The 16,990-nt window shown below is 40.6% G+C and overlaps 2 protein-coding genes across 2 annotated transcripts; both read right to left on the reverse strand.

The window, feature by feature from the left end:
* Positions 1-1,646: 1,646 nt before the first annotated feature.
* Positions 1,647-7,876, reverse strand: pdha1a (pyruvate dehydrogenase E1 subunit alpha 1a). The gene is made up of 11 exons (XM_085288919.1): positions 7,641-7,876; positions 6,539-6,607; positions 6,288-6,461; positions 5,970-6,096; positions 5,491-5,582; positions 5,225-5,317; positions 4,795-4,950; positions 4,357-4,428; positions 4,215-4,282; positions 3,692-3,800; positions 1,647-3,114 (listed from the first exon to the last, which is right to left on the reverse strand). Exons 1-11 carry the CDS (start codon positions 7,866-7,868, stop codon positions 2,950-2,952), a joined length of 1,353 nt encoding a protein of 450 aa, XP_085145045.1. The 5' UTR covers positions 7,869-7,876; the 3' UTR covers positions 1,647-2,949.
* A 2,279-nt stretch (positions 7,877-10,155) lies between these two features.
* Positions 10,156-16,756, reverse strand: LOC146565634 (uncharacterized). Its single transcript, XM_085288918.1, has 2 exons — positions 16,667-16,756; positions 10,156-12,359 (listed from the first exon to the last, which is right to left on the reverse strand). The coding sequence occupies exon 2, from the start codon at positions 12,065-12,067 to the stop codon at positions 10,490-10,492; it is 1,578 nt and encodes a 525-aa protein (XP_085145044.1). The 5' UTR covers positions 12,068-12,359; positions 16,667-16,756; the 3' UTR covers positions 10,156-10,489.
* Positions 16,757-16,990: the final 234 nt, after the last annotated feature.

Raw genomic sequence — 16,990 nt, forward strand, 5'->3', positions numbered from 1 at the left:
GTTTATAAAATGCTTTTTAAAAAATCCCTTAAATCAAAGTTTCAGTACACATCTTCTTCTACAGTTACTGAGGAAAACGACTTACTTTCTTTAACGATGGCTATTGCATGGCAGAGCAACATCCCAGGCCGAGGTCCTTGTTGCTTAGCTTCGGGAATTCTTGGAGGTGTTGGGGCTAAAGGTTTTACAGCAACAATACTTTTGGCAGCTACTACCTGTCCAAATGAGGTTACAATGCCAGGCTGGAAATACTCTTTTTTTTCCCAAAATAGACACAAATTTATCTTTTCCTGTCAAGACTGTAACTGATGGTGATACACACAGTGCTTAACAAAATGTCAGACCACCTGTCATTAAAAAAATAAAAAAAGATTAATATTTTAGAAATCTGTCAAAAACATGGTTGAAACTACAAATGATTTCATTGATTAGACAAATAGGAAACTGAACTCACATCTTTGTGAGAAGTTAGAAATGAATCAATATTTATAAATTAGCATTAAAATATCATTTGGATTAAAGAGCTTGTGCACTCTGGTGGATTACTGTAACCATTACAGAAATACAAAAATGATTACCAATACACTTAATTTGTGGCAGTGTGGCATAAAAATTACACTGGATGGTGTCTAACAAATTCATCAATCACTGTATATCACAGTTCAGCTCATTTAAGTTCAGTTCAGTATTATTACAACAGTAGCATCAAGGCACTTTGTAATTCTGTTATTTTGATTCTTTGATTCTGAATAAAAAATAATCTGCAGTCTGTGAATAAAACAATAACATTAGAGACTTTGTACGTAAATTTTCCAGATACTTCCCAACATCCTGTTTACTCTTTGCTGAAGGTCAATTTATTAAACAAAAGAAGAGTATCAATGATATATACTCAGATAATGAATGAAATCAATCCTTCTGTTAATCAAATAAGAGAAGAATAGAGTAAACATATGTTGGTTTCATTCTCTGATGAAGATTGGGAGAAAGCACTCCATAAAAATTTGATTGGTAAATGGACTGATTCTTGTATGGCGCTTTTCTACTCTCCCGGAGTACTCAAAGCGCTCTATACAACATGCCACATTCACCCAATCACACCCATTCTCACAAGCACTTTATCTGTACTTAGTGCTTTCTAACTACATTCACACACATTCATCCATCGGAGAGCAACTTGGGGTTAGTATCTTGCCCAAGGATACACAACTATGGGCAAGTCACTACCTCCATCCATCCTATGTGCAATTTATATGCTAATGGGAGTAGCTGCGTATAATGTCTCACAATAGAACACAATGGTTGACTAAAATGGTTTAATGGGAGAGAAGATGCAAAATGTGTATTTGCATTTGCAGCTAAACCCAGTTACATTATTAAATTCTCTTGGACTGAGGTGTTAAACAGCTTCCACAATAACAATTATCTTTGGAAGGATGGTATTTTGGTTGGAGTTCCCCTTGGAGAATCAAGGCCACATTGGAGCTTTTTTGGTGGCAGATTTGCCCAACATCTTAGAAAATAATTTTAAGCCATTTTCGTTTTTGACCTGTGATTTTTGCAGGGTTCAATAGACTTTTTGTGCTTTATTGGCTTTATAAGCTGAGAAATTTTCCATGTTTGCAAAAAAGACAACTGACAGCAAATTTGACTGTTGACTTAATTACTTTATTGTAAGCATTTCACACAGGATCCAATACCCTCCCTAAGTTGGCAGTGGCGAAGAGCCAAAACTTGTTTAACCATGGTGCATTGCATTACTGAAAAGTTACCTTGACCTCTTTACTCTGTTTACAGAATACACAAATAGCATTACAAAATCCCTTTATCAAAGCAACTCAATGTTTTCCACAGTGTTTTACATCATTCCCCACCTTGTAACAGATTCACTAAGACTTTTAGCTTTAGACATTGAAGCCAACAGTTCAATATGTTTCTGTAGAAAGTCCTAATCTCCCAGTACCCCTTGAAAGAGTTGCAGAGTTCTTTAAAAACTTGCATCAATAGTCTGCAAAGCAAGCCAGTAGGGATAGAAGCTTGTTGATGAGTCACTGACGTTACATCTGATCACACAAGTTACAAAGCCAGAGGCACAGCTGCATGAGCGTGCCACCCAATGTTAGGTTTTAAATTTTCACTTGATCATTTCATTTCTAGTTCACCCACATTTAGTTTAAGCCAAGCCTCTAAAAATGTTTGGAGACAAGCCACCAAATCTGAAAAAGACCTCACGATCATGTGAACACAGACATCTGCTCAACTCGTGAGTCAAATTCAGCTTTCAGATCTACCAGACCCATTCATGTAGATTAACATTTTGAACAGTTACAATTTGCAGCATTTTTGAAGACAATTGAAATAAAGACACATGCAAATGTCTCAAGTTGACTTCTTTATCATGTACATTTAAGTATAAAGAGCACAAAGCCATGTTAAGGTCATACAGCCTGTGTTTGACACAGTGAACACTTACAGCACCTCAAAAATTACCAGATCAATTAGCAAATAATCCACTACATATTCACATGGAGTCAGATTTACAGAGATTTAAGGAATAAATATGCCTCAAGAAGTCTTAATAAAAGGATGTCTGCCAGAAACTGCGATTTTAATCACGAAACATTTCTGGCTAAAAATTAAATATGGTGAAGTGGATAAATGTAGGTATAAATTTTAATTTGGCAACACTGATAATGTTTTAACATTTCACTGTAGCAATTTCAAGACTTGAGATAGAAGAGTGAATCTGATCTCCAATTCTTTTTGTGTCAGTTTAAACCAACACTTCTTTGTAAAAATGGCCCCAACTGTTTACTTAGCTCTAGAAGTCGATTACTTGCTGATGTTAAAAGCTCTAGTGATGAGGCACTCGTTTAAAGTACATGGCGTGTGCATTAAGGAAAGGGGTTGGGTGGGTTATGATTGTAAGAGGGAGGAGAATCAAGAACTTTAGCTAACAGACTTCAGCTTGGCCCATGGGTTTGTGCCGCGCACCTCCAAAGACGGCATGTCGCAGAAGATGTGATTGCACAAGTCTTCCAGTGGGGGCTCTGGGTCTGTGGTGGCAAACTGAGCTGCATCCTCGATTTCCTTTCTCACTTCTACATCAATTTCCTACAGATAAATAAGGACAGTTAGACACTGCAACAAAGAACGTTTGGTCAAACCAATAGAAGCAGAGAATAGACATATTTTGTTTACCATCCTACTTCAAATGGAGAAGGCTACTAAAGCTCATAGAAGCATAACTCTAGCGCGGTAACTAGCTTGTGCCCCTCGTTCCATGGGACTATGTATTTTTCCCACCTGTTTATAAAGACTTTAGCATTGTTCTGTCTCAAATGCATTTTCCAGTCTATGAATGCAATTTTCCTCAAAGACAAGGGATGAAACCTAGAGGATCTCATCTTAAATTCAGCTGTAGAATTTTACACTATTGTAAAAGAGCAGACACTTTCATTAACCTCACCTCTAAAGCATGCTGTTCACTTTCACTTGACAGACTAAAGCTAACCCAAATGTCAGTATGCTTAGTCAGAATGATCTTAAACTCACTTGGTTATTAAGTTGTTGCAGTATGACTGTCTTTTAATACCCAGTTACAAAAACAAGGACTCTTGTTTGAGGCTTCCAAATTGTCAGAAGTGTTGGCTCACAGAAATGTGATTTCTATATCTGAAGCATTTCCTACCTTGAGCTCCTCCACGCTAGCCATGTTGTTGCTGAGCATGCGGTCCTTCAGCAAGGAGATGGGGTCACTCTTACTGCGCACTTCCTGGATCTCCTCACGTGTGCGGTAGCTAAAAGGGGAGAGGGTGCAGGAAAGTTGGAGGGATGCACTACTATTGCTATCAAATGCACTTTGAGGATTTCAAATGTTTTGTAATATTACTTTTGACAAATTTAGGCTCATTTTGGAAAATCCAGTGCCTTCAAAATTTCTGTGATCATTTCTATGCAGATTCAAATGAAATTCAAATTACTTTGAGGTGTGAAGCCTATCAAATAAAGAAATCTGACAGAAGATACTGAATCTCAATTCATCCCTAGGCTGTTGTCAGGTCACTACAAAGGGGGTACATGGAGACTACTAAGGAGCAGAGGTAAGGGGCACAGGCACAGTGAAGAGAAAATCTGTAAGATTAAACTGTAGGTGAGAACTTTAGCCACTTTAAGTTGTATCAATTGAAATAATCAAGTAGCCCAACGTTTACCTAACGCCAGGATCGCTCATGCTGTGTCCATGATAGCGGTATGTCTGGAGTTCCATGAGAATAGGACCCTGAGCAAAGGACAAAGAAGTTACAGATCCGAGTCGCATTTCCTGCACACGTCAATATAACATTTTAAACGTACCTTCCCAGAGCGACAGTGATCAGCAGCGAACTTGGTTGCTTCCCGGACACAGAGAACATCCATTCCATCCACCTGTACACAAAGTTACTGAGTATTTTTCTTTAATCTTATCTTACAAAAAGTAATAAACTGACATGGTCAACATGCAGATTCTACAAGTTTATGGTAGCACCAAACACATTTGAAAGTGTTTACATTTCACGAACACATCACTCCAAATAGCATTTAGCACACTTCCATCTAGTGTGCATTGTGTTCGAGATAGTCAAGGTTAATCATTCATTTGTAATTTTGATTGAACAAACCCAAATTGAATAACTGTTCGATTACTAACAAATTGTGCAAGATATCAGCTTCTGTCAAGTGTCTGTAGCTATGCAACAGCTTAACATGTAGCTTTACATGTAAGAAATGTGCTCAAGCATGCCAGACCCTTACCCTCAGACCAGGAATGAACTCTCCTCTCTTGAAGTAATCTGTGCTGGCTGCAGCTCGCTCCACTGAGGTGCCCATGCCATACCGGTTGTTCTCGCAGATAAAGATAACAGGCAGTTTCCAGAGAGCAGCCATGTTGTATGTTTCAAAAATCTGGCCCTGTGAAATATACACAAGACTTTAAAAGGGTGTCCTGTAATAGAAGCCCAGTTACATCAGTTTAGATTCTCCTTTGTACTAAGGCCATTTATTATCCTTTAACACTTCCCAGAATTTAGTTATGTTGTGCATTTAGCACAAGTTTGCTCAATTCCCACAGAACAAGATTAAACCTACTGCAAAGTAAAGTAAATACTGGCCAGGTGTAGATCCAAACGTGTTGCTCTTTAACCCATTTATGTAAAAAGAAAAAAGAAACAAAAGCTACACATACCTGGTTGGCAGCACCATCACCATAGAGACAGACACACAGCTGGTTGTTGCCCTGAAACTTGCAGGCAAGTGCTACACCAGCACCCAAAGGAACCTAGAGAAGTCCAACATTGAGTAAATTTCAGTGTTAAAGTCTAAATGTACAAGTGTCAGTTCAAACCAATGGCCCTGTGAAATATCTTGTAATGCAATTAGATGAACGTAAACCATGGAAGGCAGAACGATAAGTAACAAATTTAAAGCAAAGCTGCCAAATGTTATACTTACCTGAGCACCAACAATTCCATTTCCACCATAGAAGTGTTTACAGTACATGTGCATAGAGCCTCCTTTGCCCTTTGCAATACCACCTCTTCTGCCTGTGCGTGAAAAAGATATTAGGTGATATTAACAAAAGCATTTACAGCTCAAAGTACATCATCAACTGAAATTTGTTCCTAGGTTCAGCCAGACTAAATAAGTTTCCTAGAACCGTAATCTCAGGGACTAGAAAACCAGGCTGAAGCAGGGCCAGCAACAAATGTGTCCCGCCTTCAGTCAATTAGGGAGACATTTCTAGTTTCATCATTTTATAACTTCAATAGTCTATGTCCTGGGCTCAACAGCTTCCCTTTTGGGAAAATAAAGATTCAAAGCCTGCCAAGTTACTCCAGCAGCAACTGAACATTTGCCGCTTTTCACAGGGGAGTTAATTCAAAATGAGTCCCATTGTGTACTGATATTTAATGTCTTCAGCAACAACTCACCGGTTAGCTCAGCCATAATCTCCTTCACAGTCCCTCCCCGGGTGTAAGTGTAGCCATGGGCACGGTATGCCGTGATCAGGTGGTCTGACAAGTTAATTGAGGCTTCAATACCAACAGCACAAGCTTCCTATAATGAGAAAACAGCTTGACATGTCTGGTTCTAAAGGGAGATTTATTCTGAAGAGTAATCAATAAATGTTTCACAGGGCAACACTTCAAAACTTCCACTCCTCCAAAAAGTTTAACATCCTTGCCAGATATTCCGAAATTTAAACTACCATCCCTAACTTTCATTGTAGATCAGAAAAATCATCCAACCTGGCCATCATACAAGTGGCAGAATCCTCTGATGATTTTCTGCTTGTAGAGCTGATCTGCCTTCAGCTCCATACGCCTCATCGTCTGCATGATGCGGTAGTACTGCAGACCCTCATCACGAGTCAGAACCACCTGAGTGGCAGGGCCCTCATCCAGCTTGAAGAGGTCACATTTCTATAGAGAAGCAAATACCCATGAGTCAAACTGCCAAGTGCCAGTCTGTGTTCACGACATCACAATTTCAATCTTACCTTTATTTCAAAGGTAGCCTGGGTCGTGAAGTCAGCATATGTGCGTGCTGACATAATCACTGCAGCCCCCTGTGAGAAACAAGTATGCAAGAGCTTTTAATCTATAAAAGTAATTCGTGTCACATTTTGAGACAACTACAGAGATCATATAACTCCCAAGGCACTCATTTTTACAGAGTGCCTTCCCATTAGTCTGTTAAATGTTTCGACTGGACTTTTACATGTTAGCCCTCATCCCATTTACTGCAAAGCTTCCTCCCCCAACCAGCCATTATTATAATTTGTCCTTCATAGGACCTGGTTTATAGTTAAATCATTCACTGAATAGTCTTTAAATGGATTGTAACTAAGTTTCCAAAAGTTTGAGTTGTCATCTGATTTAAGTTAAGTTCTTAACAGCAAGTTCAGACTATTAAGCATTAGTAAGGTATTAGCATGTGCTTAATTCATCTTTTATATATTGTTACTCCTCCTTAGTATGTAATTTATAACATTTATAAATGACCATGTACACCTATCATTGCTGTACATGCTGTAAATGTGTACATCTATCACTGTTACTACATGACTGCTAGCAATAATCATAATCACAGTCATGATAATATATCTGTATTTATGAATGGAATACAAAGGAAGAGTAATGCTATATAAATGATGAATTATGCACTTGCTAATACCCTATTACTACCTTAATAACGCTTACCTCTGTGACCTTATTATAAAGCGCCACAAAAATATCAAATACAGTTGTTTTATGTTTCGGTTTTTTTAAAGTGATGTCAGAACAGTAAAGTGAGTTTTCTTGGCTGTCTCAGTATTTAAGACTGATTGTTATTAATGCTAGCTTTCATCCTTCCTTTAACAGTTCCCATTTCCATTCATTTAAACATTAACTAAGTAGTTACTGACTGTCCGCTGACATTGAAACTTTAAATCTGTGCACAAACTTTTACCGTGTTAGCTAATGAAGCTATCATTCAGGCTTACAAGGTCAGAACAGCGATGACAGTTTTGTTTTGGGTCGACTGGCGCTCTTCGCGAGACTACATTTTGCAATGTTTAGCTAAGTTCGTTTAAAGAACTAAGAAAAAACAGCACTTACATTCCGCTGGGCACTGGCTCTAAACACATTCGAGATGATGGCTAGCATCTTTCCTGACCTAACCCACCGCAGAACCGTCCTAATGTCAGGATGTGTCCTTCCGGCTCGGGGCTTCTTCGCTGTCTTGAATATCGGCAGATAGAAAGCGCAACTGCCGACAGCGGGCTGTGTTAGAAGTAGAGGAGAGGTGTGGTTGGTAGTGAGTGTAGGAAATGCAACACTGATCATTGGCTATTTAATAATATAATTTCTTCGACCCCCCTATATTTGACAAGGACGAAGACTTTAGATGTGCGGTGGTGATGGCACTATGAAGCCTTCTGAAGCACTGAAGCTTGTATTGAAAAAGGGTTCATTACCCGAAGCTTTTCAGCAAAGTCTTCTTTGGTGCCATCTTGTGGCCAAAAGTATGAAGAGCAGCTTGAATCTAAAATTCTAACTGCTGTAATATGATCTACAGAGCTGAGTTGACACCTTTCTGGGGGTGATGTTATATATCTATTTGATTAACAAATAATTTGGATGAATAAACCTTTGTTTGAACATGTGCCATAGTGTGGTCTCCCTTTGTTTGACCTTGGGGAAATTTTCTAACTGAGGAATAATTGTATTAAAACTTTAAAGGTTAACGATAAAGAGGATATATATCTATATATATATATATATATATAGATATATATAAAAAACACCCAGCACGCCCCTGCGGGCGGTTTATCCTTCAAGCTCGGGTCCTCTACCAGAGGCCTGGGAGCTTGAGGGTCCTGCGCAGTATCTTAGCTGTTCCCAGGACTGCGCTCTTCTGGACAGAGATCTCCGATGTTGTTCCCGGGATCTGCTGGAGCCACTCGCCTAGCTTGGGAGTCACCGCACCTAGTGCTCCGATTACCACGGGGACCACCGTTACCTTCACCCTCCACATCCTCTCGAGCTCTTCTCTGAGCCCTTGGTATTTCTCCAGCTTCTCGTGTTCCTTCTTCCTGATATTGCTGTCATTCGGAACCGCTACATCGATCACTACGGCCGTCTTCTTCTGTTTGTCTACCACCACTATGTCCGGTTGGTTAGCCACCACCATTTTGTCCGTCTGTATCTGGAAGTCCCACAGGATCTTAGCTCGGTCATTCTCCACCACCCTTGGGGGCATCTCCCATTTTGACCTCGGGACTTCCAGGTTATACTCGGCACAGATGTTCCTGTACACTATGCCGGCCACTTGGTTATGGCGTTCCATGTATGCCTTGCCTGCTAGCATCTTGCACCCTGCTGTTACAGTGGGGCAAAAAAGTATTTAGTCAGCCACCGATTGTGCAAGTTCCCCCACTTAAAATGATGACAGAGGTCAGTAATTTGCACCAGAGGTACACTTCAACTGTGAGAGACAGAATGTGAAAAAAAAAAAAAAAAAAAAAAAAAAAAAAAAAAAAATCCATGAATCCACATAGTAGGATTTGTAAAGAATTTATTCGTAAATCAGGGTGGAAAATAAGTATTTGGTCAATAACAAAAATACAACTCAATACTTTGTAACATAACCTTTGTTGGCAATAACAGAGGTCAAACGTTTACTATAGGTCTTTACCAGGTTTGCACACACAGTAGCTGGTGTTTTGGCCCATTCCTCCATGCAGATCTTCTCGAGAGCAGTGATGTTTTGGGGCTGTCGCCGAGCAACACGGACTTTCAACTCCCGCCACAGATTTTCTATGGGGTTGAGGTCTGGAGACTGGCTAGGCCACTCCAGGACTTTCAAATGCTTCTTACGGAGCCACTCCTTTGTTGCCCGGGCGGTGTGTTTTGGATCATTGTCATGTTGGAAGACCCAGCCTCGTTTCATCTTCAAAGTTCTCACTGATGGAAGGAGGTTTTGGCTCAAAATCTCACGATACATGGCCCCATTCATTCTGTCCTTAACACGGATCAGTCGTTGTTGGGGGAAAACTCTGTAAAAGACCCAGGAGAAATAAAGACACAATGAGACAAAGTTACTTTCTTTATCAAACGTGTACACAGGTGAGCTGCTAAGAACAACTCACACCATGCACAGTGGCTTGGTAATTTTTATAGGAAAGACAGTGAGAACAGGATAAGAAAATACAAAACAAATAAAATAAACAACTCCATATGTGGCGCTAGTCTCGTCAGCAGAGAGCTGGGAGAAGGCTGTGAGAGATAAAACAATCTAAAACAATATGTCCCAAAACAGTAGGTCTTTGCTGAGAAAGTCTAAAAAGATAATTCTAAACTAATCTAACCATAGGCAAAGGGCAGACAAAAGGCATCTTTGTACATTTAAAAGAAGGTAAAGAAACATAGAATCATTTTTTCCTGTAACATTCCCCCCTGTTTAACTTATTTTAAATGTATACAACAATTGTCTATGAAGGTTATTTATTAAGTATCTTAAGCAATTTTTTAATTTTCAAAATGTCAGCATAGCAGAAATGGCAGTCAGTTGGTCTAAAGAATAAAACAAAAGAAAATAAAAAGAAAAACATAGTAAATGAAAATCATAGTAAATGAAATAACAAGTGGAATAAACAAGAAAAAATAATAAAACTACAAAAAATAAAGGATAAAAACCTTATATTTTAAAACGAACAAAAAATAAAAGGATGAAAAGTAAAATGAAAACTTTATATTTAAAAATGATGAAAACCTAATATGTAAAGTGAAAACTTCAAAAAATACAAGGATGAAAACCTTATATTTAAAATGATGCAAACCTTAAATTGAAAACTTTATATTTAAAAGTCAAGACTTCAAAAAAAATAAAAGCATGAAAACTTGCATAACCTACTAATGTTTTAATCAGTGCATGATCACTTGACAAGTCATTTTTAATCACCACGTCATTTATTAGCAGCTAGTACAAGTTCTCTTCTAACAGAATTGCAACGGGATGTTGTTCTTCTTGAGGCACGGCAATATAAGCAGTCATTGTAGTTGTTATCATCTTTGAAATCATTACTCTTAGGCATGGCAACACACACAACACTAATATGAGCAGTGCTATCATGATGAGACCTAGAAGAAAAAAATGGCTTTGCTACAGCAGCCAGCCATGAACCGCTGAACAGCCAGTCAAGCCAGCCTTGTGCTGTAGCTGCTCCAGGTGTGTGGTCAGTGACATATTTTTGCAGAGCGGTCAAATTCTGCAAAGCTTCATAAATGTCTCCTCCAGTTTCGTATCCATCAGGGATAAAAGTGCAACATGTTTCCCCGATCAGCTTGCAAACTCCTCCTTGTGATGCTGTTAGCAGGTCTAGTGTCAGTCTGTTCTGCAGCACCATCGTTCTGATGGCCTGCTGTTCTCCTGCTAAGGCGGTTCCCAGGGTCTTAGTCAAGTTGATGTGTCGTAGCAGAGCATATCGGTTGATTTCCACATGATCCCGCACCTCGGCAACTCCAATGCCGGGGATCAAGCTCTGTAAGAATTTCACTCCACCTCCCCAGATGCGAAACTCTCCCGGCACTCCAGTGTCCACAGTAATGCCGAAAGAATTGGGGGAGGCGATGTCCACTTCACGTCTCTGCCGGCTGCTTGGATGATGTGCAACACTTTGCATGAAGAAAACGTGATCTGATAATTCCACCAGGGCGCACAGACCTCCCCAACCTTCAGGGAGTGACAGATAAGCCTTGTTGCCACATAGGAAGTACCAGTCAGCCAAAACTCTGGTTCCTCTGCTGCTGGGTGCCGTCCGTGCACATCCTGTCTGGTACTGAGTCTTTGTTTGTAGTGGCATTCGGTAGCTGTAGTCGGAGCGACAGTTTAGGCCCATCAGCGTCGTGTTACTGGCACAGGTGGCGTTGATTGAACAGGTCATACACTTCCTCTCGTTCCTTGGTGGGCAGAAAGTGTATATGGACTTACATAGGTGAGTAGGCAGCTCCCCCACTGCCCGCGATCCATTGTTCATCACACATACTGGCAGTTGTGATGCGTTCAGTTTGTTCAGTAGAATTACATCAGGCAGTGGGTCTGAGACTTGGGGCCAGGTAAGTAGGTAGGTCTGTCCGGAACAGTTCACATTTGTGAGTGATGATGACCTCCAGGTTGCTTTTGCTGGGATGCTGTAGTTGGCTTTGGACCAAAGAGTACCGTAGCCTGGATGTGTTGCCAGGCCCAACAGACACCAACTGCGATCTTCAGGTATGCTGTACGGCCACAGGCCAGACGTCTGTGAGGATAGGGGCATATGGGTACATGCATAGCAGTCAGTTTTGTTATTCAAGTGAGCTGTAGTGTTCATAAACTGCCACCAGAAGTTAGTGGCGTATCCATGGGGAAACTTGGTGTACTTTCCTTTGTCATACAGTGTCTGCCTTTTCTCCATGTAGCGTGACTTGTTGTCCCTCACGGAAGCAAAGGTGAGGAGCCCGGCCATGGTCAGGGCCGCTGCAGTTGATAAGAGCCACCACGTCATGACGACGGAACACACCCTCCTGTCGCGAGTAGACCCCCCGGCCAGGAAAGCTGACCCCTCCACCGGGCGAGATCACAACAAGCGGGCAAGCCTGCCGTCAGCTGTGTTTAGATGGCTTCACTGACTCGCCTGCAGTGACTCTGATGGATCCAGGATGGTCGTTCCGCAATTTTGCAAGCGGTCGGTGTAGTGAGGAGGACTTGGTATGGCCCCTCCCACCTGGGTGTGCTCCAGTTTTTCCTTTGGAGCACCTTGATCAGAACCCAGTCACCGGGCTTTAGTCTGCAAGACACTGGAGAAACATCATCAGGTTGTTGATTATGTACAATGATCTCTTTGTTTTCTAACAGCTTAGACATCCATTCTGCTAATGTGTTTTCTCTGATTGCTTTGTCTATTGGTTGACTGGTAATAGGCAGTGGAAACGGCCTGCCATGAATGATTTCAAATGGAGTTAGTTTATGGGAGCCTTGTGTTAAGCGCATCCACATTTTCACTAAACCCAAACATTCAGGCCACGGCCTTCCTGTTTCTGCCATGCATTTCCTGAGCCTTTGTTTTATAGTGCCGTTAGTTCTCTCTACAAGGCCTGCGCTCTGAGGGTGATAAGCACATTGGTGTTTTATGCTGAAACCGAGTGCTTCAGAGACCTTAGTGATGACATCATTTACAAAATGAGTGCCGTTGTCTGACCGTATCAAAGCTGGGATGCCATATGTGGGTATGAAGTGATTGCACAGGCACTTTGCTACTGAAATTGCATCTGCCTTTTTCACTGGATAGATTTCCGGCCACTTTGAGAACACGTCTATAACCACTAGGGCGTATTTTGACCCTTGACATTCGCTTAGTTCAATAAAATCCATATGAATTGTGTGAAAAGGATGAGGCGGAGTTGGAAAACGGCCTCTTTGTGGTCGCAGGTTACCCTGAGCATTATATTTTTGACACGTCATGCATGTTCTGACAAATTGTTTTGCTGAAGTTTCAAAATTTACAGTGTAGAAATGAGAGTATTGTGTAGAATTTACAGTGTAGAAATGAGAGTTGACAATACTGGTCAGTCCCCCCGTTGACAAATGCGTACAGCCATGAGTCACTAATGCCGCCATTTTGTGGAGGAATTTTGGCAACACTGGCTTGCCATAACACATCATTAAATCGTTTGTCAGAACTGCACCGTGTTTTAGCCATTTTGCCTGCTCTGCTGTGCTTGCTGCTTTTTGTTCATTTTTCAACACATCCAGTGGAATCTGATGTGTGTTTACTGCCATCAATGTCATGTTTGCCTGTTGTGCCGCCTATTTTGCTGCTCTGTCAGCAAAATTGTTGCCTGTAGTAATGAAAGAGTCAGTAGGCGTTGTAAGAGGTTGGCATGCTGGTTTGCCAATTGGTGTAATCATTCCTCTGGTTTTCCAGATTTTTTGCAAAATGATGCACAGCAGAGAAAACATACTGGCTGCCTATATAAATGGTTATTTGTTTATCTTTGTGTATTTCACATGCGCAACAATCTCGTGTGAAGTGACCTTCCTCTCCACGGTTCTAGCAGGCGTTGTCTCTATGTTATCTGCTGTTTCTGCATGGCTGTCTGCAGCCTTGGTGTTTGTGACTTTGCTCGCCTCTCTGTTCCTGATAGCCACCTGCGAATTAGTGTTTTAGTCTGTTGTCAACAGTCAGCCTTATTTTTAAGTTACAGAATGCTTCTCCCTTTTTTTGTTTTTTGTTTTTTTTGTTTGGGAGAATAGATGCAACTCTACATTTTCACTTAAGGCAGTTTTAGATAATTTCTAGTTCTTCAAACAATGCATGGATCTCACACATTTCAAACTTTCAAGTTACGGTTGTTTCCCATTCATACAAATATATATATTTAACTTTGCATTGCTCACAGCTCATAGCTCACAGCTCTAAACCTAGGCATTTTTCAATCATATGCCTAATCACTATGTGTCACTGTGATTCTCAAGTATGGTCACAAGTTCGTTTAAATTCGTTTCCAAAACCAACAAAATAATCAAACAAAAACAAAAAACATAAACGTGTCAGGACACAAAAGAAAAAGAAAAAGAAAAAAAAAAAAAAAAAAAAAAAAAAAATGCTGCCACCCGAACAAGGCAGAAGTCTGCATATGTTGGCTTGTAATAGCATGCAGCTTGTAACATGGTAGACTAATGTGCCTGTGTTAATTCAGCTCCATATTATTGTGTGAAGTTGCACTGGGTTGGGAGTGGTTTTGTGTGTCACATTTTTGGTGAGCCAATGGCTGGAATGAGGTTGGACTAATTAGAGGCAGGTGTACTTGATTGCACTGATACACTGGTCTACTTATAGCCCACACTACAACCACTGCTGTTTTGTTTTGTCTCTCTGTGCAGGTATGTAATGTGATGAAATCAGATATGATTGGGATGGATTGGTTTTGCGCTATGAATTTTATATTAAGTGTGTCGTTTTGTCTCTCTGTGCAGTCCAGGGCCTATTATATGCCACAGCCTAAAGGCAGCAGAGTTGCAGAGGCTTGAGTGACCACTGACTATATGCTTGCAGGGTGGTGGGTCTCCAAGGACGACTTCTAACCCTGTTAAAGGCAACATGTGGGGTGCAACTTGGCCGTGTGGCATAGCTGGCTCTGGCCTTGGGACTGTGTGTTTTTATACAATTCTTAAGTGGGACACTGGACTGTTTTATCTTTTATCTCTTGATATATTTTTCGTCAATAAATTATCTTTTAGAATTTTATTGACTGACATCTTTTTGCCCACGACTGAGACGGTTGGTCAGACCTACAGTCTTTCTTTGGGTGTGTTACAGCAGCTTCTGCTCTAAAAGAAACAAGAAAAAGAAAATGTGTAACATGCTCATCAGCTTAGCAGTGTCTACATATTTAATTCAGCTTCTCAATCCTGTAGTTTTAGCTGTTGTCTACAGGGTTTTGCTTATTGGTTGTTATTATAGGTGTGCTCTATATCTCAGCAATGTGTCATTCTAGGATGATAAGTTTCAAGCTGGTCAAGTGCCTCTATGCACTTCATTAGTTTAGTTATTCTCTGTATTGTCTTCATCTCACATGTCATTACACTGAGTTTCAGCAAACCTTAAGCTTGATGCAGACTACTGCTTAACAATTATCCACCTCACATCATAACCGACTAAGGTGCCTCTTCATATTAATATTATGTCATTGTTAATATTATCATCTTTGTCTTATATAACAGCAATAGCATATTATAATATTTTATTAGTGTGTACCATTATACTACTACTGAGCCAATTTGTTAGTTAGGATCATCTTATTCAGCAAACAGATAATTTAGAATTCATCCAATCTGCGGTCACATTTGTTCTCTCTGTTGCATGGCGGACCAGGCAGTTCTATTATAATATATTATTTATATTTTATTTTGTATCCATCAAGGGCTTCAGATGACCTGCAGAATCATCCTTTTCCCAGGGTGGAGACAGTTACCTTTTCACACACTGTCCTTGGCTGAACAATGACACAGCCTTAATATACCTTATTAAAATATTTTCGTGTGAATTATTTGCTTTATATTCATTTTATACATGCTGGGCATGGTCATCATGCCAACTGTGTTTCATTGTTAATATCACTTTACAGGTTGTTATCCTTGCTATTAATTTCAAGTACTCTAAAGATAATTTCTACTGTAATTTTCCCTTTGTTCATCTTTATTTCGTACTTTTTATATTTATATCTACTCAGTGGGGTCTGTTTTCAACCCTTTTAAACTACTTCAAACTACTTTGATCTCTAGTTTTCACTTAAGGGATTATTAAGTTCTTCCTGATATGGGTGTTGCTGCAGATGCGGCTGCAGGAGTGAGTGATGGTTTACTAAAAGGATTGTGGGAACTGCAGTGTCTCGTCTTCTGGTTTTACTAAACTGGCAGTTGAGTTCTGTTCTTCTGACTGTTTATATTTTGTTTTCTTAAATCTCTCAGTTTACAGACACTGTTTTTGTCCGGCGTCTGGACTTTTCTTTTCTCACCACTGCTCGTCAGCAGGAGTGAGTTTTAATTTCACTTGCTTGATTACCCATCTTATGTATTTACTTATTTTTGTTTAAGTAATATATACACAATACAGCTGCTATCACCTTCGCTGGTATTAGAGACGAGAGTGGTTGCTCACACGCCCTTCTACTTTCGGACTATTTCCAAAAGCGGTGTGAACTTTACGAGACGGAACTCGACCGTTCTCTCAACTCACCAGCACGTCAGTGAATAGCAGTAAAAGAAAAACACAGTAGGAGCAGCTCAGTCTCTTATTGGACCGTGAAAATTCAGCTTGCTCCATTAATTAAAACAATACACACACACATTCACATTCACAGCTTCGACGCGCGCGACCGGAACCCTTATAATAAGGGGAGCTCCCAGAGCTACTTACTCCCTAGACCCAGTCTAGACCCAGCTGGGGGAGCTACCCAGAGCTCCAAAGCTACCAGTCGACGAGCTACGCTACCAGTCGACGAGCTTCCAAAGCTACCAGTCGACGAGCTACTTCCGCTATTTTAAATTCCCTGAATTCAAAATGCGCTTTTACGCAAGATTGTGTCAGTGTGTCTGTATCTACCTGGTCAGTGTCGCCGGGTCTGGTCCACCTCGATCGGGTCCCACCACCGTGGGTCGCTTTCTAAGACGTTGGCCAAGACTCGAATTTAACGCTCTTGGTCTTTTATCACACACCTAGTATGTGAGCTGTCGACAGGCGAGCAACGTGGACTGGTCACGGAGATGGGACACGATGGAGGCGCTCCGGCTCCGAAGGACCAAGAAATGTTGGGGGAAAACTCTGTAAAAGACCCAGGAGAAATAAAGACACAATGAGACAAAGTTACTTTCTTTATCAAACGTGTACACGGGTGAGCTGCTAAGAACAACTCACACCATGCACAGT

The sequence above is a fragment of the Mchenga conophoros genome, linkage group LG10 (genome assembly GCF_057382185.1).
Source record: "Mchenga conophoros isolate Kocher_MC1m ecotype Shallow Benthic linkage group LG10, M_conophoros_male_GT1.1, whole genome shotgun sequence".
NCBI lineage: Eukaryota > Metazoa > Chordata > Actinopteri > Cichliformes > Cichlidae > Mchenga > Mchenga conophoros.

Bases quoted from the DNA above. Each gene is read 5' to 3' on its own strand.
- pdha1a (XM_085288919.1), bottom strand. From the start codon at position 7,868: ATGATCAGTGTTGCATTTCCTACACTCACTACCAACCACACCTCTCCT. The intron at 5,318-5,490 runs GTAAGTATAACA...GGACTTCTCTAG, and splicing joins ATGGAATTGTTGGTGCTCAG to GTTCCTTTGGGTGCTGGTGT. The intron at 3,801-4,214 runs GTAAACGTTGGG...CTCCCCTTTTAG, and splicing joins ATGAGCGATCCTGGCGTTAG to CTACCGCACACGTGAGGAGA.
- LOC146565634 (XM_085288918.1), bottom strand. From the start codon at position 12,067: ATGACGTGGTGGCTCTTATCAACTGCAGCGGCCCTGACCATGGCCGGG.